Source organism: Plectropomus leopardus, chromosome 1 (genome assembly GCF_026936395.1).
Source record: "Plectropomus leopardus strain MGB_pleo_1.0 chromosome 1, ASM2693639v1, whole genome shotgun sequence".
Lineage (NCBI taxonomy): Eukaryota > Metazoa > Chordata > Actinopteri > Perciformes > Serranidae > Plectropomus > Plectropomus leopardus.
This window is the reverse complement of record NC_142176.1, coordinates 35,164,368-35,191,374: the sequence shown is the minus strand read 5'-3', so window position 1 is coordinate 35,191,374 and position 27,007 is coordinate 35,164,368. Positions and strand designations below refer to the sequence as shown.

Here is a 27,007-nt window from a genome sequence, read left to right as displayed (position 1 = left end):
ATGACTGCAGTTATAAAGTGTGACACAGCAAATTTAGATAATGCCAATATATACAAAATAAAATGTAAAAAAACAGGATGTATTAACAGACTTTGGAGTCTGGCGAAGAAATACTAAAGCCTTTTATTACATTTTTCGTTGCATGAACATTTTAAACATGATTTTATGATTTGATTAATTCTAAAAGTGCACTCAGTGTTATGGCTTTATTTTTAATACAACATCAATTTATTCTATTCTTTTTATTAGGTTATTTTAATGTATAAATGTTAATCTTAATCCCTTAATTTCATTTATGTTGAATAAACAATAAATTGTAAATACAAAACAAATATGAAAAACGCCATACATGTAATAATCTACTATACCAACCCCACTTTTTTATAAATATTTCTTAATTATTAAATTCCTCTAGTTTATCTCTTTTTTAAAATTGTATTTATGCATTTATGGTTTTAGTGATATTCAATTTTCAAAATATATCTTTTAGTTAAGTTACATATATGTAATTTTGATAATTAGTAAAACAATGCATTACAAACCGATGCATTGATATGTAAGCAGCATTTTATTGGTTCAGGTAATTTTAACTGTTTTGTTAGGTAGCTTGATATTCAGCAACACATCATATTTTATAAGAAGGCCACATATACTCTATATCAATTTTATTTTGCTAAAGGAGGAGTCGTAGCTAAATAAATGTAGCGAATAAAAGTCGAATACTTCTCTCCGAATGTGATGTAGTAGTTTGAAATGTTACATATTCTCTGCCTGAGGATGTCATTCATGATGCAATGTAGCGGTGTGACAGCAGGTGGCAGCAGCAGTGTCCTGCCTGCACTGAATTTAGAAGAAGAAGAAGAACGAGCGTGTTGACGTCTTATGTTGTTTACGTCGGAGTCCTGTTGGTGTTAAAAAACTGCTACTTAGCATTAGCTTGTTTACTTTAACAAGCATACGTTTAGCATTAGTGTGCATATGTGGGGAATAAAGTACAACAGAATGTCCCTGCTCAATTAAGGTAAATAAATATTGTCCTCGCGGCTTATTGTTATCGACAATAATGCGATGCGCAGCCTCTTAGCTAGCATGCTAATGTTGCTAGGGATGACAGATATAACGTTAAACACAGAGAGGCTGTCAGCCGTCTCTAATATAACGGTAGCCTGAGGCTGCCGTGTCTTTTTGCAGTATGTTTCGTCTGTTACAACAGTTTCTTTGCGCTGTCGGTGTCAGACCACCGGAAAAATAATGTGTGACTGGCTGTCGTTTAGGCACAAGTGGTTTATTAAATAGCCACTGCATCCTACAGCAGCATAGTTTGTCATACATACAGATATTGGAGGTCATTTATTGTTATTTTGCACGTCACGGTGCCCTGTGTATGTGTGTTTTTGTTTTCATTTTAAATGCAAATGAAGTAGGCTAATACGCCCCTGCTGTATGTACGCTTGTGCACTATTAACTCAATTGTACATAGTGCAGAGGTACTTACTTTGTGCAACAAAATTTGCATTGAATTGGCCTGTTGTATGGTGTGTTATCCAGTCTGTTCTGCTGCAAACGTCAACGAAACAAACACTGCTGTCTCTTAATGCCTCTGCTCCACTATTTTTCTTTCAGGAAACCCTGAGAAAGGAGGCACTGCCAAGTCTCCTCCACTGGGGAGGAGAGGACTCCTCAGAAATGGCAACTGAACTCCATGAGGCTATTTGCATGGCCAAGCAAGAGCGCCACAAAAATCTGTTTCTTAACTACAGAAATCTGAATAATTTCCCCGTAGAACTGCTGAAGGATGAAGGCCTGCAGTTTTTGGAGAGACTGTACATGAAGAGGAATTCACTCACAACGCTGGTATTCATACAGTGCATGCTGATTTTGCTGATTTCATTTATTACTGATGCAGTTAATACTGATGCACTCTGTTAGTTCAACATAATAGGCAACAGTGAGCAGGGCATTTCCATGGTATTATTTCCTATGTTGTTATTGGCTATTTCTTTACTCGCTCTCTCTCTTTCAGCCTGACAATCTTGCTCAGAAGCTCCCAAATCTAATTGAATTGTGAGTATAATGCAGTTGAAAGTACTGAAATAGAGAAAGTACAGTGTTTGACATTGATTGTACCTTCCCCCAGCATTAGAGCTTGTAGAGCAATAGATCAGCTTCTGCTTGAGTACAGAAATGCCACAAATTACTCGATGAACTGTAGTACACCATAATACTAGAATCACTAGGAATGATATTAATTATAGTAATTTGTGAAGTTCATGTAGTTGCTGATTTGTTCATTTTTATCAGTAGAGATGGACTTTGGGGCATTTTGGGCTATTGCTTGATTTTAAATAAACAATGTCTTGGTTTCAGAATATGATTGTAAACAAGGGAGATGAAGGCTACAGTTGAAAACTAAAAAAAATTCCTTTCATAACCACTTTTCCCAACCTCGATAGAAAATGTCAAGAGGTGAAGGAAAGATAAGGAGAATTCATCGGGACTTAGGGAAAGAAATTGTGGTGTTTAGAGAATCTTAATTTACACTGAGTTCTGGAATTATGCTGTGGCAGATGTTGAGGAGGGTCTGCTGTGATGAAACTACTATGTTCAGATGATGAATTACCAAAAGCGCATCTTCACTGTATTGATTTATATGGGCCGATTAGGTGTTTTTTTAATAGTTTTTTAAACCTGATGTTTGCACTACTTTCTACTTGAAGCACTTTGTAACATGGATTTTAAAAAGTGCGCTATAGACTTAAGAGTTATTGTTATTATCATCTTAATTCACCTTGTGCGTTCTTACTTTGATGTTTTCATGTTATATGGGCTAAATGTGGACAACCCTGTGAAAAATGTTACTTCATTACCAAGTTTAGAATTAAAATAAAAAAAGGGGCGCTCAGTAGCTCAGTTGGTAGAGCGGGCGCTCCATGTACAGAGGCTACGTCCTCGCCACAGCAGCTGTTGGTTCAGTTCCAACCCATCCCCTCTTTCTCGCCCTTTCACGCTTAAGCTTCCCTGTCAAATAAAGACAAAAAAATCCAAAATAATCTTTACCAACCACGGTACTACAAACTTAAAAGGCATTTTTTCTCAAAAGCAGGCATTTAAAAAGAATTTTCTAATATTACCTATTTCTCTCAGTATTTAGGTTACAGTTGAACTGAAAGAAAGGAGCTGTCATGAAGAGCTGAAACTACACGTACCATGACATTACTGTGTATTGCCTGGTTACCCTGGAATAATTGGAAAGGTGGCTGGGGAATTGATGCATTGTAACTCTTGACTATTATGCTTGGGTGTATTCCCAACACTTGACTGACATGAATTGAAAAGGCTTCTCACTGTTTACCAACTTGACACGAAATAAGTAAATCCCTTCATATTGTAACTTCTTTTTTTCTTTTAAGGTATTTGCACTCAAACAACATAGTCATTATTCCTGAAGGTAAGTCCTTTGTAATGGCATAATAATGTTCCTGTGTATACATGTTTTGCTTTCACTTTGTCTCCTAACAGCAGCATTTGAGTCTATCGCTGTTCCACTTTGAGAAAGTATTTTCGGTTGAACACATAGTCACCAAGTGCTTGTATGTGTATGTTATACTTGTTAATATTTTCCGTTTAAATTGTTTGCGCAGTAAATAACGCAGATTCAAAGCAATTCAAAAATATTAAATAAGGGACTGCTGACAACCTTTCAAAGTTTAAGAGAAAGATTAAATGAAACAAAATGAGCAAACCACCAATCACAATAAAAGAAAATGATATTTAGGCTGTAGAAATCTTATTTAACACATTAGTTTATTAATACTGACATAGCATGAAATCAAATGGTACATTAGTAAGCCCTTTAATAAAATGCAAAGCAGCATTTGGAGATGAAGTCAGTCTGATGGTAGTTTTTCACTGCATAGTCTTGTGCTGCTTAAATCTGTCTCTTCATTATAAAGATGGTGGCTATGGTTTGTTCCCCAGCTATTGGAAACTTGGCCAGGCTGCAGTCATTGGACCTGAGCAATAACGCCCTCCAGTTCCTCTGTCCAGAAATTGGTCGTCTGAGGTCTCTACGGCACCTGAGACTGTCCAACAACCAGCTGAAATGCCTTCCTCCAGGTAAAACACAGCTACCTTCTGTATTGTTATTATTTAGTCTTCAAGGTCATCTTTAAGTGCAAGCTCTGGTTTATATTGTCAATCACTTTAATCATGAAAAGTAAACGTACAAAATGTTTTTTTCATATGTTTTTGGTCATTATTGATTTTTTGTTCTAAAAATACTTACCAGTTGCAAGTATTTAATTGGCCAGCAGAGGGCAACAGAGCTATGAAAATGAAAAACTGTTCCTGTACTCGGTGCCTTCAACTCATTGAGAGTATGGACACTGTGTCTTTACTACAAATGTAGAAGCCAAAGAATGATATCCAAAGCTACAATCAAGATCATTTTGTTTTCATATAATTCATATTGTAGGATTAATATACACAATAATGGGTTAACTTGACATTCTAAACCATTGAAAATTGGATTGTATTCTTTCAAAAATGGGAAGAAGGCAATGATAAGCTTATGAAAGGGAATGGGCCAACAAAGTAGTAAAAAGGTATGAGACAATTACCTGAACAGAAAACAATAAAAAAAAAAAACAATAACAAACAAGGACGTGACCTGAATTTTATCTTTCTAAATATATCATTCTGATAGTTTTCAACATTTCCCCCAGCTTTTAAATAAATACTTTTTTCTAAAATTACTAAATTCTTGCAATTTGCAGAAAGTTTGTCAAGTTGCTCATTGCCTTTTTTTCCATGTTTTTTCACAGTGATCCAAATACCTGTGTAAGGCATCTGAACGCAGCACAAGAAAATCTGTGTTGATCCAGTTTTCAAAGGGTTAATATTTAATTACATAGCAATCTCAGTACATTTTGTAAAGAAATCAGAAACATAGGTGATGTTTCAAGAGTCTACTTTTAGTAGCAGATCACAAAAATGTAAGAGTTTGTCTTCCCTCAAAGGTCTTTGTCCGTACTGGTATCGTGACGCTCTCAGACAGACAAAGATCTGTTTATCTCCTGAAGATCCTCTCTTGTTTTTGTTTGTCCTGCGTGAAGTTGTATTGCCATTTAAATCACAGCTCAGAAATTTGCTAAGTGAAATTATTATGCTAAAATAACTGTTTGATACCAAAAGGTCAGAGATGTGAGTTGTCCTCAGCAGACTGAATCCTCTCACTCACTGTCTGCACAACACAGCAGGAAAGGGAAATGTGATATCAGGGAACACACAGGTTCCAGCCTGAATATCAGAGTGTTCTTTCTTGATTCCAGGCTGTTTGGAAATGTTAGCGGACATAAAATATATGCTGCTGTTAGTCAGCATCTAAAATTATAATAGAATTTGTCAACTAAACCTCTAAAGTTCCAAATTATCCCATTAAAATAAAAACATCCACATTTTGTGCTGTTTTATTCTGATCTATGGCTCTCTTGTCATGTCTGTGTGGCACCTTCAGAGATCGGAGACCTGCAGGACCTGGAGACTCTGGACGTGTCGATGAACCAGCTGATGTCTCTACCGGATCGGCTGCACCGCTGCGTTTCTCTGCAGAATCTGACGGCTGATCACAACCTGCTGAGCCACGTCCCCCGGCAGTTCTGCTGGCTCCACCGCCTCAACCAGCTCTCCATGGCAGCTAACCGGCTGACCTTTCTACCGCTCGGTCTGTAATACCCCTTATCTGTGTGTTGCCATAGTGATGCAGATATCGTTAGAGAGGCAATGTTAATATCTTTGTGTTTCAGATCTGGGCAGATCACGAGAGCTGCAGTTTGTGTTTGTGGACAACAACGTGGACCTGAAAGGCCTTCCCTCGTATTTGTATAACAAGGTCATCGGCTGCAGCGGGTAATACAGCTTATCAAAGCTGGATCAGTTTTACCCAGTTTTATCTCGAGCAGTATGAGTTAGTTTAGCTATCCATTATTGGAATAGTGGAACAAAATTATTTAAATTAAAAGAAACTATGATGGAGACACCAGAGGAGAATTCAGTTACATAATGTTTCATATGAGATTAAAAAAGAATTGAGGGATCATATCTGCGCGGGTGTGTTGCTCCTGTACAGGTGCGGCGTGTCTGCCCAGGTGCTGGAGGGTGACATTGGGGAGGCGTTGGGTGAGGCGCTGAGTGAGGCTCTGGTCGGGCTTCCAGCTGAAGTGAAGGTGGTGGGCTCAGAGACAGATGACGTGGTTCCCCTGGAGGAGATCGCCTTGAGAACGCTGCACCGCATGTACCACTACCGTCCAACAGGTGAGGAGTTACACACATAGCCAGCTGTGTGTCTCTAACGTATCACCTAAAGTGAATCATCATTTTTGTTATTAAGGCACGTCAGTGGTACCACTTCTGTCCAAGCACAATATCTTCCTAAACATTCAAACAGTGCTAGCAGCCTTTCGCACAGCTTATAATGACAATAAGCCAAGAAAGGATATTTACTGACATTGTCTCATATTAATATCAGGCCCCTGAGTTGAATCAAATTGAAATAGTATTGTGGTGGACTTGTGTCAGCAAACAAAATATTGTATCATGATGAAACTTGTGATTAAAGCTCCTACCGAGCAGCTCCCAGTAGAAATGTGTGATTTCACTTCAAATGCTTGAAACTATGACATTTTAAAAAAAAAAAAAAGAATAAAACAACAACAAATGAATCAAACAAATAAACATGAAAACACCGATCACTTGAGATGAAAAACAGAAGGATTGGGTGATAAAAATATGTCTCTTTTCTGCTTTGTGTTGCTGCCCTTTTAGCAGCGGGCAGCGCTAAACTCCACACACATAGAGCAGCGTAGCTCCAGAGCAGCGTGGCTCCAGAGCAGCGTGGCTCCAGAGCAGCGTGGCTCCAGAGCAGCGTGGCTCCAGAGCAGAAGGAACGGAACTGACTTTAGGATATATTTTACCATAGTGAAGGATGACTGTGCATTTTTCATAAGTGCAACAGAAAGGAGACAGTATGGTCGGTTTATCAAATACCTGTTGAACAAGCAGAACACAAATATTAGCCACTCTACCCACAGTAATTGCTGCCTCCTCCTAATCCACACCCCCTTTGTTTCACACAGCGATGGAGCTTGTCATGCTCAAGTGCTGAAAGTGAATTTGCATTGTCCTCCAAAGCTGAAGAAATTGTTGACAAAAAAAGCTAACACTAGTCAGTTACATGGAAGTGGTTTGGATATATCAAAATATGCTGACAGTAGATGTCAGCCAAAACACGAAACACAACAAATCTTTTCCATGACCAGGAAAAGGTCCCATGCCAATGACCACAGCATTATTTTAATAAATTCTAAGGCAAGTTAACTTGTGTTGTTTTATGAAAGCAGATAGAGTGTGTTTTTACAGTGAAATGTTTGCATGTAGATGATTTTCTATATTAGCCTGGTGACACCACACTGATTACCTAACTGTGCACACCAGTCTGGACTCTCTGCCCCCCTGAACAATTTTCAGAGCACAAAATCCAGCTGGGCCGGTTAGGGGTCTGCTCTGTCACTGACAACGCAGGCAGCCAATCAGGAACTGCATTAGAGGTGATAGGTGAAGCATGCGGGCCCCTAATTGCAGAACAGCAATGGCGGCTCCTGCAGCAACAAGCTCTTACTCCTATATTAGTAGAGTAAACACAGCAATAAGTACAGTTAAATTAGTGATAGAGTCAATAACATTAATTAAACAAGAACAAAAGGATGCTTTCGCTGAATTTCTTGAAGAAAATGACTTTCTGTTCGGTTTTCTGTCTGGATTTGACAAAAACCTGATTTATCAACTGGCTCTGTTGTTGATGAAGAAGATGTTCCCCAGAACAAATCCATGTTCATTGTTTTTTCGCTGCTGATTTGTTGTCACAAGGATCAAGTCAAATACAAATGGTAAATATAGCTAAATTCTATTTTTTAGACTGTTCCTGTCTTTCTGACAATATATTTGTTTTATAGACTATAACCAAGGTCAGGATTTGCTGAAAGGGTTTGTGTGTCAAAGCGAGTACTCCCGCTCACTGAAAGTGTTTGGGGCGGCAGAGAGTCCACAACGACACAGAGAAAGACACAGAATGTTGAACTCATCTTATAAGGATGGTTTTTCCAGGCTATCTCCGTTTAGTCACAAAATCACAAAATGTATCCTAAACCAAGCCATGTTTGCACAGATATTTTATTGTAGGCTTCAGTTATTACCAAGAAACTAGCAGATTAGCAAATTATATTTTGTCAAAAATATCAATATTGGCCAATATGGAAACAATTATGACCATTTTGTTTTTGGCATATCGCCCAGCCTGAGAAAAAAAGTGTTTGTAATCAAGTTGCTTATTAAACTATTGAAAATGACTCTGCATATATTTATCAAAACTTCCTTTACTGTTGTGTTTGTAGACCTGAGCTTGCTGCCTCCCATCAGCCTTCCAAAGAGCCTGCTGGACCTGCTGCAGTTCCCGCTGGGACACTGTCACCGATGCAGTCAAGCCATGTTCACCATCATCTACCCCAAACTCTTTCCCCTCCGTGACACCCCACTGGCAGGAGTGCACCGCAGGTCAGAACTAACACACCCCCATTCCTTCGCAAAATTGCCTACAAGACCAAGGTCTACTGGATTTAGCGACTTATTTATTTATTTCTTTATTTAATGTCAGTAATGAACAGCATCCCCGTGTCTGCGTGGGTTCTCTCCGGGGTCTCCGGCTTCCTCCCACGTTCCAAAGACGTGCAGCTCAGGTTGATTGGTGACTCTAAATTGCCCTTAGGTGTGCATGTGAGTGTGACTGGTTGTCTGTCTATATGTGTCAGCCCTGCGATAGTCTGGCGACCTGTCCAGGGTGTACCCCGCCTCTTGCCCAATGACAGCTGGGATTGGCTCCAGCCCCCCCGTGACGCTTACGAGGACAAGCGGTTACGGACAATGAATGAATAATGAACAACAGTATAAAATACAAATGTAAATATGCCGGAATTAGCAGGACTGCTAATTTACATCTGGAGTTCCTTGGCAGGTAACATACAATAGAAATAAAGAAAGAAGAAAAAGGGGGGGCAAAACAATACAACAATTCATACAGATGACAAAAGTACAGTAACAGTAGCAGTGTAAACTTTACAGCATAAAGTAGACATAGGAAGTAGGATTTCTGAGTTGTTGTTTTTTCTGACATTGCATTATAACATTTCAAAATAATTGGTGAGATCTTTTTTCTTTTCTTTTTTTGTTAAAAAAATAATAAATTCATTTTCTTAAACTTGGTGGGAATCCAAGCAGTGGAATCTGATAAACCCTGATAAAGTGCATGGTATTAAGCGCAACATTTCTCGCTCAAATGTTGAAAGATGACAACAAATCTTCAACAAATCATATTTGCAAATCATTTGTTTTGAGGTTAACATGCATTTTTCTCTCAACTGTTTCCACACTTGTTTCCTCTGAAGGACGACTGTGAGTTTTGTGGCCTATTGCTGTTCCAGTCGCTGCCTCCGGACCTTTGACCTCCAGTGATGACGTCATTTTCCTCGCCCCGTGCACATTCACTCAAGAGCTATTGAGTGGTTTCCACAAGGTGGCGGATGACGGTTTGTGATTTGCACTTTGTGCTTGACTGTCAAAACGAAGAAGCACAGAGAAGCAGCCTTTGTGGGAGTATGATGTCAGACGACGGATGCACCGTAACGTTTCCAAAACATTCAAGTCAAAGACTCAAACCTACATGATGTTCCTGAATCCAGGAGGATTGTATTCCTGTGTGTACGCTGGAGGTCCAAATAATAACTTCCATGTGTGAACAGTAAACTAACAGTATTAGACCTGACGTACTCACAAATGGGCACTTTTAAAACAAGCACTGTTTGATTTTTGTGAAATCCGTGATTTTTCTCACAGAAGTTGATCGCAGCAGACACCCCTTTGATTGCGGAGTCATATTTAATGGAGTTTGTAGTACGGTTTGTTTTCCCGTTTACTGAAGAAAATTTGAAGGCTTAATATTGAAAGAATGTATCTATCTGTTTGATATGTGTCATTTTCAGCAGCAGGCACAGGGACCTGTCAGATTGTTAATATTAAGATATTTATACGACCTTAGGTAGCAGTCGATAAAATGAGCCAAGGATTCGTCTCGCGCGTTTGTCATAAAAGAAACAGAATTTTGTCAGTTTGTCAGTCATATTTGGCAGGTATCCATTCTGAAAATTTGACTGAGTTTGGCACAGGATTTCATATGTTATTAATATGTTAAAAACTAATATTTTTATCTTTATGCAAACTTTAATGCACTCTGTAACATAAGCACGAACCCAAAAATGATCAAATTGTTGCAATAGGTATAAAGTCTGCAGGGCCTTTCAGTGTGAGGTCAAATGTTTCTGTCATCATCTGTAAGACATCAAGTTTGTACACATCAGAGACACTGTGTGGTTCTCTTTGTCAACTCATGCTACGTGTGATGTTCATTACTATGTTGTACAATCCTAATTTATCATTTCTTTTGATTGTGAAGCATTGGACAGTAAATGTTGACTGATTTCAACAACTTTCAGTGAATTTGGACTTTTTCTCTTCTCTTTTTTTAACACTTATGAGAGTTTGTTACAGTGAATGTATGGAATGGTGTTAATATGACATTTTGACAGCTGCAGAAGAAGTATTTAGATCTTTAACTTGAGTAAAAGTCACAATACTGCAGTATAAAAATACTTCAAGTTACAAGTAAATTCCTGCATTCATGTCTTAAGTAAGAGCACAAAAGCATTAGTATGAAAATATATACTAAAAATAGAATGACTCATGCAGAATGGCCCATTTAAGAATAATTATAAGTATTATATTAATACAATTATATTATTGTAATATAATAATTGTTGTATTAATGCGTAAGCCTCACTAATGTTGCTGCCGGTAAAGCTGGGGTCAATTTTAATTTCTTTATGAACTGCTGTGTAGCTCAATCCATAATAATAAATAATTCATTAGATGATTTATTCATATTTTTTTAATTAAAAATATAAACCTGCAAAGTAACAAGTTTGCAAATAAAAGTAGTGGAGTAAAATGTACAACAGTTGCCTCTAAAAAAATGTAGTAGAGTAGAAGTATAAAGTAGCATAAAATGGAAACAATCAAGTAAAGCACAAGTTCCTCAAATGTAACAGTACTAATGCACAGTACTTGAGTAAATGTACTTAGTTACAATCCAACACTGCAGTAGGACATTTGCATGTTTAACCCTCAGCCATGGAAAAAAAAAACCACTTTGACTGTTACAAGATTTTAAATAAAGATACTTTACAGAGAACACGACAGCAAACGTTTTCGATCCTAAATATCTCCAACCCTCCTGGCATCTCTCTGTCTAAAAATAGCCAAAAATACTCGCATGTACAGCGTGTGTCTGTATGTATGTGATAACACAGTGTTGTGATGGAGCAGAGAGCACAGCGGCTCCATTACCAGGATCGATGGAGTGTTCAGACGAGTGTGAGTGTATGATCCTCTTTGGCTGGTGCTTCAGCTCTCTGCCCTCCCTGTGGGAGTATCGAATCTCTGCTGACTGCACGTATGAAATAACAGTTTTTCATGCTGCATGTTCGTATGAAAACATAGACACAGGGTGTGCTCACACCAAACATGATCAAAGTCTATGTAAAGATTTTTTGTACGACCCAGAATGAATGACAGAAACAATTTCTGACGCTTTTTTGTTCTCTGCAGATCATTAAGTCATTTTGAAATAAGAAATAGGTTTATCCTACAATATAGTGGAGCAGTGGTTCATTTTCTGTCTTTTATCTTTCTTCTATCTTTAATTTAAGAATGCTTAGTAGTTTTTTAACTGCTAAAAAATGAGTAGTTAAAATAGTCAACAGTAAACAGTTAAAAGTTGAAAGTAATAAATAAATACGATAAATAGGATATGATAAAGTATATCGTATCGCATAGTATCGTATCGTATCGTATCGTATCGTATCGTATCATATTGTATTGTATTGTATGTATTTATTACTTTCAACTTTTAACTGTTTACTGTTGACTTTTTTAACTACTCATTTCTCAGGGAACATTCTGTATTTATCAGAGGAGGTTGACTGGGGTGTGACATTGTTATTTTTATTTATTTATTTATTTTGACTCTCCCCAAAGCAACATACAGTATATTTTCCTTAAGAATCCCTGAGTGACTTGAAAAAATGCATGGCCCTTTCTCCACCATAAATTAGTAAAAACTTACTGTTTTAAAGTTTAAAAAAAAAAACAACGTTGAAAGGGAATTGAAAAAAGCTTTGGTTTTTCACTCTTGTGTATGCTGGTTAGTTAATGCAAATGTCTTATTTTTGGCCACACTTTAATTGAGATGTAGAGTAAAGTGATTTTGATAAAGTATGTTTTTGTTTTCTCTGACGGAATCACATGATGTGATCAAGGACCATCAGTAATTTCGATGAAAACATGCCTCAAAGGCATAAAATAGATTTTTAAAAAAAACAACCATTTAAAATTGTTTTCCCCTCACCTAAGCCAAAAAAAACCCCAAAACATAAATCCATCCCAGAGCTTAAAAAATTATTTGAAAAGCCTCCCCCTTTTTGCACCACTTCCTCCTCCTTAATAAAGGACAAACAATTCCTCATATGTAACTATTTGAATTGTTTATTCATTAAGTTTGGCTATCGATTTCAATCATTTGGCTTATTGTTTACACCTCGTGCTCAGTAAGTGGATAGCTGTTCTTTACAGATATGTAGAGAATGTATTATGTAGAGGTGTAGTATTGTGTGCCTGATTCATCATTTATCATCTCAGTGTTAATTAAGGGTTTTCTAAGCACTCAAGTTGATAAAAGTAACTGTGTTAAACTGTATGTAATGCTGAGTGGAGCCCATATTATGAGACGCTCTGTGGCATTTGGATACATCATGCAACACCACAGTAATTTCCTGTGGTGAGTCACGCGGGGCAGAGTGTGAAGGGGATTGGGCGGGGGGATTAATAGCCTGAGCAACAGCTGACTGGAGTGCTATTCAGCCCACTGTAGATAACACGGACTGCAAAATGTCACGTCACGTATACAAAACGGTTATTTGGTGGTACTTTTGATCACCTGTTTCCGTGGCCGAGCCTAAATGCCGTCCGTGAGTTGTGATCCCATGTTCATGAAATGTGGTATTAGTGAGCTCTTAATTCACATACAGGCATGATGTGTTAAACCAAGGTGTAAAAATGAAGATGTATTCAGAAGAGTTGTTGAACCTTTTCCTCTGTGCTTTTGATTTAAAGTAAACTGATCGCTGACTTCTGCCACACTAACAGTTTTACCATCTGTGACACATATAAAAGCTGCTCTCAGATGAATGTGTTTTTTTTTACTGGATGTACCATGTTGCGAATAAATTTGCGCTCTGAGTAATTTTGAAAGCGCAACACACGAGGAGAGAAATCAGTCGTGCTTCAATCGATGGCGTTACAGTGAGATTCATTATATTCAGTGTGCTCGGACTATTGGATCATTAATTTGGGAGGAAGGTCTTTCACGGTTTTATTCGATGGGCTGGTAATGATCTGAACCACACGTGGAAAAGGCTGATCCATCACCTGTAAAGAGAAGATCTGACGTTTCTTATCAGACCTGCAGGTCGAACTCAATGTTCTGCTGTTAAAAAGAAATCTCCAGTGGAGAGTGGAGGGGGAGTAAGAGGATATGTGTTCTTCTCCATAGCTGTCCGTCACCACGTTTCTCTGTCTTACATGACCTCTGACATCGTTTTTCCAAGGTTACAGAAATAATTAATGCACTGTGTCGCTGACCTTTGACCTTTTGTCCAAAGATCTTGGTTTGTTTTTTTTTTTCTTTTTATGCCTCCATGCTGGCAGTAGCTGAGGAAGTATGTTTTCGGGTTGTCCGTCCATTTGTCCGGCCGGCTGGCAGACACATTATGTGAAAGTGATATCTCAAGAACACCTCAAAGGAATTTCTCCAAATTTGGCACAAATGTTCACTTGGACTCAATGATAATCTGAGTAAATTTAGGTGGTCAAAGGTCAAAGGTGAAGGTCACAGTGACCTTGTCTGTTTCATTGTTGTAAACACAATACCTCGAGATACCTGTGTTCGAAACTGTTCCTTATCACGGAAAAAGTGCACTATACCCACAATGCACATCAAATTTGAGTGTACATACGGTGTACCCTTCATTTTATTCCTGTAAACCACAATGCAATGTGGTCGTGTGTTTTTGGAGGAAGAAAATTCCAGCGTAGTGTCCGAAATGTCGTTTGGTTATTCTAAATAGTTCACTATTTAATACACACTACATAGAGAATAGTGAGTAAGTGAGTGAGTGAGTTTTTGAGTGAATATCTTCATATTTGGCACAAAAATTCAAGTGGACTCAAGAATGAGCTGATTAGATTTTGGTGGACAAAGATCAAGGTCACAGTGACCTCTCATCCGTTTCATTTTCGCGAACACAACATCTGAAGATATTGGCGCAAATGTCCACTTCGACTCAAGAATGAACTGATATGAATCTGGTGGTCATAGGTCAAAGGTCAAGGTCAGGGTGACCTCATAAAACATGTTTTTGACTGTAACTCGAGAACTCGTATTTGTATTGCTGAGCATAAAGCTTGTGATGCATTAAAGGTTATAGGTTTGAGATTTTTATTTCTGTTTTAATGGAAATTTTCAGGTGTTAGTGGTTCAGTATTTATGCAGCATCTTATGGAGAATTTACTCAGTTGAACTGAATAAAAATGAGTTGAATTAAAAGAGAAGACATAGTTGGCAGCACTCTTTGTCACCACACATGTTTTAAAATGCCATCCGCCATCAGTGGGTCAGTAGGGGCCTGTGCTGAGTGTGAGAACTACTAAGTGATGGTGGTGTGTGCAAATGTGTGTATCTGTGTGCGTGCCTGTGTGCAGTTGTGTCAACTTCAGAAGACATCAGGTCAGATTTTACCTGCAGATCTTGTGCCCTTTGAAAGGTACCAACAGGTTATTTTCTGCACAAATGGAAAGAAGGTCAGATATGTGAAGAGGAAGGACCAGAGAAAATGAAACAGCACGGCAGACACTTTGACTCTCTGTCTCAGTCTCTCACACTTACTTTTTCAAGTTGTACTGCAGGTTTGTTTTATCGCTTTAATAAACTCTGTCCTAAAGCAGCCATTTGCCTTCACATATTCCATCTTATTGGCATTTTTGTATTTTATTTTTATTTTTTGTATTTTAAGTTTTATTTTATCATTTATTTTTACTAATCCTATTCTGCAATTAGAAAGCAGTCAGACTAAAGTACTGAAAATAAATATCACAAACGCTAACCATAATCTACAGTTTGACATGAATCATCCTCCTGCTTTCCGTGATTATTTATAGGAATAATATAAAAAAATACGTCCGGAAAACCATATTTATAATTGTTCTAATTATATATTTACAAATATATTGCAGAAAATAATCTTTAATTATCTATTAATAATCTTTAATCTTTAATCTTTCATTTAAAAAACACCTTTTTAAAATCCTTGAGAAGTACAGCCAATTACTTGACTGGCATTGTGTGAAGGTTTATGTGATGGCGCTTTATCTTTTTTTTTTTTTTTTTTTAATTTAATGTTAATTGAATTTATTTTGAATGTTGTCCTGCACAGCTTCTGTAAAACAATCCTTTATCCACTCCCTGTGACATCAGAGGGCGCGGCCATTTTGTGAGCAGCATCAATTTTACATACTGAGACAGGAAGTTAGGTGAGTCGACCATCAAAATAAAGGCGACGCAAATGTGAATGACGTTTTCAAATAGTAATAAATAATAATAATAGAAAAGTCAACACATTTCTATATTTTATATATATATATATATATATATATATATATATATATATATATATATATAGATATATATAGATATAGATAGATAGATATAGATATATTATTAGGCCCATTGAAAGTTAAACTATCAATCCATGTTTGCAGAATCACTAACACCAAGGAAATTGAGCACATTACAACTTGAATCACCTCATCGGCTGCCTGTGTGTCAAATGATAGATTTTATAATCATTTTACGTGTCAGTAAAGCACTAAATAGACTCAGCATCAAATGCAACCAAGGTGAAGCTTTGAGTTACTATACTCCCTGTCTGAAGAGTAAACTTCCTCAATACCTGAGGGCCAAAAACTTCTAACTTAAAAGCTTAAAACATTATCGTTCAATGGCTTTACATTCATGTCTTTTTCTTTAACCAAAATATTTGCTTATTTTTGGCTTGTTTGGTTGTCCTTTAATGTTTTTCCTCCCAATTTATCTATTCATTGTCTTTTTGGAAGTAATTTTAATATGTTTTGAAAGTATCATATTTAGTGTATTTCTATGCCCCTGTATGGGACTGTACTTTACCTTTTAGAGTTGGCAGGTGGCTGCGGTGTGATGTGCATTGGGAAAAATGGATGGCCCTCCCTCCACCATAAATAACTGTATACTTCACAGTTTCTGGCTGTGATAAATGGTTTAAAGAAAAAAAAGGTGGGTATTTACAATGAATATATAATATGACCATTTAAAGTTGAATGTCCCTCCCATGAGACAAATAAAAAAAACAACATATCCCCCACCCCAGAGCTTAAAAAAATTACCCTTTCTCCCGTTTTGCACCGTTTTGCACTCCCTCCTCTCTCATAAATAACAAACAGTCCCTAAACAACTTTGAATTGCCTTGTGTCTCAAATGTGTTGTATGAAGGAACTTTCCTTGCTTTGCCTTTAAATAATAGCTCATATCTACTCGGTTATTTAAATTCAGAACAGATTGTCAAATAAAATCCATTAGGTTATCATTTATTAGGCTGAATATTACTGACATCACCGACTGAGCGGCAGGAACTGTTGCGGTGGGGACTGTTATTGCTGAGGGACAGCGGTGGAAACATCTCTGGATGTTTGAGCGCTGCTGAGGTGTTTTCGTGTAGTTTTCACTTCTTTTGGGATGTTCAGAGGTGTTAGCTAGCTTTTCGACAATATATCCGAAGAGCAGTTGTTGCGGTAACTTGCAGTTAACACTAATGAAACTGACATTTAAGTGTAAACTGAAGTTGGGCGGGAAATGCTGCAGTTAGAAATGGAGCAAGCCCAGGGAGACTCAACATGAAGACATCGTTCGCTGTTGGTAAATATGTGTTACTTTCTCTGGTACACTGTGTTTCAAACGGCCAGAGCTCACTCAAAGGTTTTTATTTTTTAAAGTTAAATTTTACTTTAGTTAACGGTTTTATTTTGTGAAATATTAACAGGAAGTGTGTGACTTCTTAATCCGTCCGGCTTCACAGGTTGGGTGGGGGAGGGCGGTGTGTTTGCACCGGGGACAGTCCCGTTGAGTGGAGCGGCAGCACGGACGGACATTTTCATCCTGAATCGAAACAAATAGAGCAAAATAAAAAGAAGAAGAAAAGCAGAAGAAACTTAACAAGGTAGGTTTTTCTTTTCTTTGTTGTACTCAACCGGGTTCACTGTTTTTAAAAAAAACCCGAAAGACATCACTTCAACTTTAATTTATCCATCAGTTATGTGGCTTTAAAGTGTTGCAGCTTATTTATCAATGATGCAATTGTCTTGTTAAAGTTTTCTCCAGCAACTGTCACTGTCTTTGCGATCCTACAGCAAAGCCCATGAAAAAAAAAAAAAACAACAGTTAAAATGTTATGTAGATTTATGTGCCGAAAAAATCAAACTGGGGCATATTTTATGCATCTGTTTGGAGCGGAGCTTCCGTCTTAAATATATTACAGGATTAGATAGTTGTTTGTTGTGCGGATTAAATTAAAAGATAAAGACGCCTGTGTGAAGTAGTTCCCCGTGTCTATGAAGGGTGGTGTGAGGCGGAGGGTTTAGCAGACTGAAGGGTGTTCAGCACCGCGGACAGCTCCGGAGCTAAACACTGCACGCACTGAAAGAGCGCGAGACGGACAAAACGTGGAAACTGGTCAAATCAGATCTGTAGTAAAAGTGTTCATTTTCCTAAAACAAGTGGGGGACATCTGACACCCTCTTATTCTCGCTGCTGCCTAGAAGTTTTGTCTGGTTGTGAGAACACAAACATATTGAGGCGGGACACAGGAGTGTCAGGAAAATTGTTTCAAGTTGATCTGATTGGTGATTTTCTCTGCGTTGTCATATTTGGGCTTTTTGTATGGTCTCTGTGGAGCTGCCACGGCCACAGAGGTGTTATGATGGAGGAGGCTGTTTGGGGTGATTTCCAGAGGTCTGACCTTCACCTCCCGTCGACTTAATGTTTCCTACGCAATCAGAGCCACAGCTCTTTGGCCTTAAAAACCCCAGCTGAAAAGGGAGTCATTAATGGTTACCTACTACCTACCTACCTGCGTTCCTTCTTGTCTTTCTGTCTGTCTTTCTTGTGAAGTGAGGTGTGCACTTTGTGGTGGAAAGCATTCAGTGAGATGGCCAAAGCACTGTTGTTATTTGGCACACCAAGAGTTTGGCAGCAGTTTTGTTCCTGTGTCTCCATGTGGGGATACAGGAACAAATAATTACAGCTCTAACTCAGTGAAGCGCAATATTTCTCCTTAAAAAAAATGACAAAATATTCTTAGAAAAAAACAGTTCTGTGTCTGCGCCATCGTGTGTGAACTGGTAAAGTCAAGTTGTGAAATAAGCCTTGTTACGAGATTTAGTTAGTTAAAAACCAACAACGTTTTGGCCCTCGTTGTTTCCCATCCTGCCAGTGTCTGTGTCAGTGAGGACAAAGAGCTCAGGCCGGCCCTTAAGCAGATCAACACGTGTGTGTTGTCTTCATTTGGGAGGCTGGTGTTTTGTGTAACCAGGAGTAAACACATAAATACTTTAATTAGGACGGGGAATGACCATTAAAACATTTAGAGATAACAGTTAACTAAAACACAACCTCATCTGACTTTTCATGCATGTCCTCGTCTAAACATGTCCTACATTTGAGCTCCAGTTTAATTGAAAGGATTTTGTGAAGGCGTTCAACTACAAATGTCGGTCGTATCAGCGTGTAAATTTCACTGAGTACGATGGACAATGAAGCATTGAATTATGCAAAGTGTGGCTGCAGCTGGTGAGCTATTCTTCTCTGTCAGGAAAGAACACAACTGATGAGTCATCAAACCTTGTTAGTGAGTGAAATGGTGATTTTCATTGGCTCGGGTTGCACCTGAAACAGGTGTTTATCTGTACATGAACATGAACCCAGGGTGCACAAATAATCAGTTCCCTGCTGAGAAAATGGTTTCTGCCTCGACACAGCCCCCCCCCCCGACACCCATCACTCACCAATCCATCACCCTACCCACAGAACAGTGAGAAATTACCACCAGCCTTCTCCTACATCTGTCGAAAACACACAGGCACACACGCACAAGCAGAAACACACTTTCCCTCTAGTCCCTTTCACAGTCACACAATTTAATTTATTCCCCTTGTTGTTTATTCATCTTGTTCTTTTTGCACTCTCCTTGTTGAATTTCAACGTAATCTGCCTCAAAAGTGCCAGATGGTAGAACAACAGTAATATCCAAGAATGTGCTGTGATCACAATCTCCTTTTTCAGCGCGTGTTTCTCACTTATTAGGTTTCAGCAATGAAAAGAGCAGGGAGAACGCATTTGCAGTCCGTTCTTGGCAACGGTTGCCTTTCTTACCATGTGGGATTTTGATATACAGATTTGTTTTGGATGTGCACTTTAAAAAAAGCCTGCTCATGTTTGGATGGCACATCAGCCATCAAAACAGACTTGTTGTTTGTCATCTTTAGTTCATTTTAGTTAATGCCATCTTTTGTGGGAGGGGCAGATGTTTTTAGAAGCCCTGCAGGATGTTTTCGGCTCACCCACATGGAGCGTATTTAGTCTTAAATCAGTTGTGCTACTTACAGAGCTGTGGGCTTGAGTCACATGACTTTAGGATTGACTTCACAAAAACTAAATAGACTGTTTACTGACTTTATATGGACTACTTTTCAACTTTACCCCACAGCCACAGTTTCTACTGTAAATTTGGTTGGTTCACCATTCAACCTACCGATAGCTACTGGGGAAAAGAAAAAGTACGATCCTCTTCCTGTTCTGGTTGTGCAGAGGCGGATGCACTTCCTGTGTGCTGTGAATCTAGTCTTCATTTTTCTGGGAGATTGAGCCTGGTGGCAGACAGAATTGTATAATGAAAGAGAAGCTCATAGGCCTTTCAATTTGACAAAAGATGAAAATTATGTTTGAATTAAGTGTGCAGGTAGATCAGTTTTTCCATAATGTTTCATGAGCACGAGAGAAAATTATATTTTGACAGTGCAGACCAGCGGAAAGACCAGTGCTAACAGAAAACAGTCTGGCACAGACTTCCTGTTCATAAACTCGCTATTACAGCTAAACAGGGCACTAAAGTAGGTTTCTAAAAACATTTGTAGGTGAGAATGGGCAGTGCAGTAACATAGTCTTTGTTTATATTCAGTTAACTCCATCTGGTTTTACCATTTCATCTGTGTTTGGTCTCAGATTAAGTGAGAAGGGGGTGGGGGGCTTTCTCTTGGTCCACTTTTATACTCTTTGTGTCAGTGGTCGTGGCATGGGTGGCCCGCATTCCACAAAAAAGCGAAAGTACAGCCTGTAGTTTGAACAATAGCCTGAGAACCAGCGAAACACCGCCGCTTGACACGTTTTATCGGCACTGGAATTCTACCACTGTTCATTTTCACACACTTCCCACATTGTTGTGTTACAAAGCAGGTTGAAAATCAGCAAAGCTACCACGTAGTGCTACAATGCTTTTACAGCTTACACACATGACTTCTGGTGTTTCTTGTTTGTTTACAAGAAAACTCCACAGGGCACCTCTAACACTTGTACTCTGATTCAAAAGGCAGTGAACCATCATTTTTGATGCGCTGACCAACCGATCTCTCCCTTCACAGAAACCGACTCTGTATTTTGATCCTTATGCTCCGTCGACAAAACGGATCGCTTCAGATATTTGAAATTGTGATATGTATATCCCCTCTTATTGATCAGGATGACATGGCGGATGTGCAGTAACCTGATTCCTCTGGTTCAGTGATGCAATCTGCAGGGATGCTCATCATTCCTCTTTTTTAACCTCTTTACTAACATTTCTCTCTGTGATGTTAAAGTTAGTCAGTTTTGTGTGTGTGTTTGTTTGTGAGTGTTGTGTAAGCATGTTGTCTGTATTCTGCATGTGCAGTATCATGTGTGCAGTAGTTTTTTACACGTCTATCTTTATCCTGTACATCAGGTGAATGTATGTGTACATGTACCTATATCTTCTTTAATATACAGTGTACTATAGGTGCCTGTCACCGCTGTGTATGTGTCAGTGTAGAAATGAACAGCATGTAAAGAGCAGCATGTTGACAGGTGTCCATTCGAATGTGTGCAAGCTGGAGGAGAAAACGGTGGAAAGGAGGGGGTGGTAGAAGAGTGTGTGTGTTTGTGTGCACTCGAGGTTTTGTGTGCATTAGTGGGAGCAGAAAATGAGAGAGAGGCTGCAAATGTGAAAGAAAAGGGAAAGCGTGTATGAGGGTGGGAAAGTAAAAGAGAGCGAGAAGCAGAGTGGTCCATGTGTTATGTAAGTTTTGTGAAGCATCTCTGTGTGTGTGTGTGTGTATTCTGTAGGCCTACAGATTAATCCAGTGGGTTTTATCCTCAGTGAATGGGACAGTGGGGCTTTGCAGTGATTATCCCTGCAGGCCACAGATGATTGCTTTGAATCTCCTGTACGTCCCACACCGCCATGTTTCCCTGCCTGCACATCGTTCCCTCTAATTTATCGCAAACATGTTGACAGATCACGACTTTTGAAGATGTCTGTAGGTGGCTGTGGATGCTTGCATCATTTTCATAGAGGATCTACTTTAATTTTGTCTCTCACATAGCTCAAAACTGTCTCTAAAATTGTTTTAATGCTTAGCTTAATGTTTATTTTCTTCCCGTCTGACTGACCACCTCTGCACATCTTCGCAATCGTACATTTCTTTAGTTAATCTGCCTGTCTCAATCCCAGCCCGCCTGCCATAGCTTTCTGTCTGTCTGTCCTCCTTTGGATTATATAACCAGGAAATATCAGAAATGCAATCTGCCCCATCATCCCTGCTCAGCTGAGACAGAAAAAAATGGCTGAATGCTGGGAACCATTTGTCATTTGGGTCTGATAATCTTCCGGCTGGGCGAAGGTGTTAAAATCGGAGCGGGGCATCTTAAATGGTACATTTTTACACTTGCTGCCAGGTGGTTGGGTTGTCTGCTTGCTGGGTGGCAGATGCAAGCAGTTACTATGTGAGAATCATCGTGTTACAGAATGGTTTGGCCAGAACCACTAGGGTTTCTGATTATGTGTGCAAAGTTTTTTGATTACTAAAGTCAATGTCCATTTTTGTGGCATTTCACTAGAAAATGGCACAAAAGTGCCATGCTCAGGCGTTTATCCTTCAGATTTCCTCAGTGATTTTCCACAGCAGATTTCCCTCTGTGTGTCCTTCCTGTCTCTCCATAGGGAATGTTTTAATTCGGTGAGGCCATATTGCCACGGCAGGCGTTGCTTTGGGCAAAAAACCAGCGCTGTATGAGCTTTTCTACCTTGTTCCATTCACATTCAACCATTGTGGTCAACCTGGATGGAAATAAGGAGACTTGATTGTAAAGCTGTTTTCTGAACCTCTGACATTGGTATTGTGAATCTGAAAGTAGACGGAAACCTAATTTTAGCTTTTCAAAGTGTTACTGAATAGAATTGACTGTAAAATAATGAAATGACCCATAGCCCTGACTCAAGTAAAGAAAATGTCTTTACATGGACATCATTTTAATAGGAGTGGTTATAAATAGCTAAATCCATATAACTACAATATAAGGTGAGTAGTAGGTGGTTCAGATTTTTGAAGTGGTGCTGTATGTATATAATATGTTATTTGGCATGCCCCCAGTTTGGAGAAGCAGGCTGGGGTCCGACACAGAACCTAAGCAATGTACTGCTTTAAATAGGGGTCGGCAACAAAATGTATTTTAGCCACTTAAAAACAGTCCCACCTTAAAAAAACAATGTCAGTTCAAGTTCTTGCAATATTGAGAGTATTTTCACTGCTTTACTTTTATATTCAACAGCCCGTTCCAATGCAGAAGTCATTAAAGGCTTCAGGTCCTCATCTATGCTCTTGTCAATCTCACCACCAGACTCCATTGACAAAACCAGTAATTTAAGCTCACTAAACCCAAGAGCTGCTGGTCTACCACTGCCTTGATCAGTGCATTTGTCAGTGTTATCGTGTGACTTTGGTAAATCTTACCTAACCCCTGTAAATGCCAAATTCACGCAACATCACAAACTAACTTACTGATGGAGGCAATAGTAGACCAGCAGCTCCTGTGTTCAGCGATGATAAATCACTGTTTTCGCAATGGAGTCTGGCTTTGATGAGAGCGATATAACAGCTTTATTTTCCCCATGGAAATCACTGTCTGAGATTAAGGTGAAGCAGTGAAAATATCCTAAATACAACGTACACTGAAACTGATATTGATGTTTTTTTTTAGGTGGGACTTTTTAGAGGTGGCTAAAATACATTTCGTTGCTGATCTCTCCACAGCAGTACATTGCTTAGCTTCCATGTTGGACTTCAGCCTCCTTCCTCAAACTGTGGAGCTCTAGTATGCACACTGTGACTGATTGCATCCAGACCACAAAGAATTGAGATCATAATGTTGGTGTTATCATTTGACTGTCTGGTTTTGAAGTTAAATGTTATACGGAAACTGACTTTTTTATGCACCAGATCATTATCACACAGAAATGACTGAAGGCCTTAATTTCTTATCAGCGCAGATCAAACTGTGGGATTTTACCCTTGTTATTATATTTCAAATTTTCACCATCAGTGTTTCAGAATTACTATATGAGTGTTAGACTGTTAAAGCATCTCCCTGCACAGTCCCTGCATTTGTGTAGTGTGGTAGTAGGTACATAGTATAGTATATTAGCAGTCAGGCATGAAGTGGTGGGTGTTCTGTCTGAATAGTTCAGCCCTCAGGCTCCCATCATGCTCTCTGGCCTGGTCACATCTTGGCATATGTGTTTACTGCTCATAGGTCAGCATGGAGGTAGAGTATGTGCCTTTAATTTCAGTGACCGTGAAAAACTGCGCTAAACAGAAAATATTTTATCTACTTGTATTGAAAGTAAAATATATGGCTGAATAAATAAAATTTTCTTGTGGCAATAGGCAGACAGATAAAAAAATGTTCTATTTCAGTAATAGAGTCATTAATCAACAGTTATCTCCAACATAGAAAATAGCCACCAGCAGCAGCAGTGGTGTAAAGGTCAGAGTCACAGTGCTCCAGCCTCATTTGCTCCATGTCATGCCCGTGGTGTAAAACACTCATTTTATTTTCCCAAGAGTCAAATGTGCATAAATAAAGTTTTGCTTGCTGGCTAGCAAATAAATAGAAATGGTGCTAAACTCAAAAAGTGACTAAATATAGAAAGCTGAAACTTATATCTGGTAGCAGAGATGTAAATCAAGTAACTCTGTTTCCAAAAAAATATGTTTATATAGATCTAATGGAGAAAAGGAACTACGTTATGAACTTAAAGAGTAAATGTTGTTACATATCTGACAAATATCCACTCTTGCTTGTAGTGACGGCAGCATGACCAAACTTATGTGTAGGCATGACAGGTATCTGTTTACATTAGCGGAAGGTGCCCTGGGTTATATATAAAAGGTGACATTTACGTAATATCAAAATCTTTTTCTAACCTTCTCTAAAGTGCTTTTTCCCCTAAACCTAACTATAGATAAAACTCAGGATACAAACATTGGAGTCTGCTGTCAAAGAGCTGCGATTTGTATACCCACCATGGACCCTAAATATGTCCTTGCTCTCCAGCACACCAAGATGGATTATAGGGGCCTACTGGGCACAAAGAGTCAGCCCCCCCCCTGACTGTCACCTGTAAAATGTCACTCAAATGAACATTTAAGGATGAGAAAGAGACTCAAAATGACCACAAAGAGATGCAAAGCAACTGCAAAGAGACACCAGTTTGCAATGAAAATGGGCAAAACAACCACAAAGAGACAAAAAATGACTACAATGACACACAGAACAACCAAAAAAGACAAAATGACCCAAAAGAGACTCAAAAAAATTTCATAGACACAAAACAACTAAAAAGAGACGCAGAAGAGAGACCACAAGAAGATAAAAACGCTACAAAGACTCACAAATTTACATCAAAAAGACACAGAGTGACCTAAAAGAGACACTAAAAGACAGTCTTGCTCCTCTGTTGGAGAGGTGATAGGGCCGTTTGCATATCTGTGCCCAGGGGCCCACTTCCTGATCTGTAATCCGTCCATGCCAGCATGGTACATTAATATAGCGTTTCATTCATTCAGTCATTTACCAAGCAAAAAAACAGCCTTTGCCTTTTGACAAAGTCCAGGCAGTGATTGTGTTTGTCACCACATCATAATTAGAAAAATGTTATTTCCAGGAGACAGGGTTGAAAACATATGTGGTCACGGTGTGAATAAAATAAATACGTGTCCTCTCTCTGTCAGACAGACGCAGCAGGACATGAAGACAAACAAACATGAGTGAGTGATGCACTGCAAAATTCCTTGAACCTTCGCTGCTGTGTGGATGTGCCTAATATAACATGAAGGTTGCCTGAGAATGGAGAATGGATGATGTTATATCTGTAGTGTCAGCACATGCTTACTGAGTCTGTATGGCAGCTTTGATTATCTATTGCTGTGCTTGGTCCTGACCAGGCAGGTAAAAATCCACTGACAGGGCATCAGTGAACATAGTAGTGGATGCAAGAGCATGTGAGCATGTTTGTTTGTGTGTGTTTACATGTATTTGTGTATAACTGAACAATATCAGTCTCTCCATCTTTACAAGAGCCTTTGTGATGCCAGGATAAGTGATTTCCAGGGTAAAAGTAAGAACTGCAGTGTTACACAGGGGCCTGTGCTTGTGTTTGTGAGGAGATCTACTAAAGTATATTAACTGCAACAAAAAGCAAAAATTAATCAGATCAGAGAAGTGCAGGGTAGCCCGGATTGTCAGTTTACAACATTCAGCTCGTGTAAACAGCCATTGTGCCTCAAAAAAATATTCGATGGCAAGCAAATATAGTGTTGATACACCAGGTTCAAACGTTGTCACTTTAATAAATACTGTAGGTGTTAGTAGTGGTTATTAGCGTTATAAATAAATGTAAGAAAGCTCTTGCTACACCAACAAGTATGTTTGGAAAGCTGTTATCAGCTGTTAAATGGCCTTGTTTTGTTGTTATGCAGCTACATGAGCTGACTTTGTCATTTGGAAGTGGAGGGGATGCTAATGGCCTGACATCTAGGAAAGATGGCTGTCAAGCTAGAGAGCACTGTGGACCACCGAATGACAACATTATTGATCATTAGCAGGAGACATGCAGAGTTTGTGCCCCCAAAAATGTTTTTTTTTTTTTTTTTTTGTTTTAAGCAAGTTGTTGCCGCGTTTCCAGCAAATTTTGTACCTCCAAACTTGGATGGTTTTTTGGCCAGTCATCACACCATTTCCAGAAGATTTCGAGATTTATTAAACTGTTACTGTATTTCTCACAGATTTTATGCCTCCAAACATGTGTTGTTGTTTTTTTTAGCCAACTGTTGCCACATTTCCAGCAGATTTTGTGTCTCCAAATGTGGGTGTTTTTTTTTTCCATTGATGCATTTACAGAAACTTTTGAGCCACCAAACATGGATGTTTTACGCCAAAACATGAGCTTTTTCTGAACCATACCATCCACACATTAACCGGCGTTATGTAAAGAGACAGCCATTTAATTAGGTGATAACGACATTCTGAACATACAAGTTTGTGTAGCAGGAGCCTCTGACCTGTTCCTGCTAC

The 27,007-nt window shown here is 38.8% G+C and overlaps 2 protein-coding genes across 3 annotated transcripts in view; both read left to right on the top strand.

Moving 5' to 3' along the window:
- The first annotated feature begins 863 nt into the window (after positions 1-863).
- On the top strand, positions 864-10,591 carry lrrc28 (leucine rich repeat containing 28). The gene is made up of 10 exons (XM_042483865.2): positions 864-1,021; positions 1,624-1,854; positions 2,024-2,064; positions 3,411-3,448; positions 3,979-4,116; positions 5,516-5,722; positions 5,805-5,907; positions 6,128-6,312; positions 8,448-8,607; positions 9,495-10,591. Exons 2-10 carry the CDS (start codon positions 1,687-1,689, stop codon positions 9,559-9,561), a joined length of 1,107 nt encoding a protein of 368 aa, XP_042339799.1. The 5' UTR covers positions 864-1,021; positions 1,624-1,686; the 3' UTR covers positions 9,562-10,591.
- A 6,793-nt stretch (positions 10,592-17,384) lies between these two features.
- Positions 17,385-27,007, top strand: part of LOC121941128 (synaptosomal-associated protein 25-A-like) — a 50,594-nt gene continuing 40,971 nt past the window's right edge. For both annotated transcript variants that reach the window (XM_042483855.2, XM_088080639.1), the window contains exon 1: positions 17,385-17,525. The gene's annotated coding sequence lies outside the window, so the exon portion shown is untranslated. The remainder of the gene's footprint in view (positions 17,526-27,007) is intronic.

Bases quoted from the DNA above. Each gene is read 5' to 3' on its own strand.
- lrrc28 (XM_042483865.2), top strand. From the start codon at position 1,687: ATGGCAACTGAACTCCATGAGGCTATTTGCATGGCCAAGCAAGAGCGC. The intron at 4,117-5,515 runs GTAAAACACAGC...TGGCACCTTCAG, and splicing joins GCTGAAATGCCTTCCTCCAG to AGATCGGAGACCTGCAGGAC. The intron at 6,313-8,447 runs GTGAGGAGTTAC...TTGTGTTTGTAG, and splicing joins GTACCACTACCGTCCAACAG to ACCTGAGCTTGCTGCCTCCC.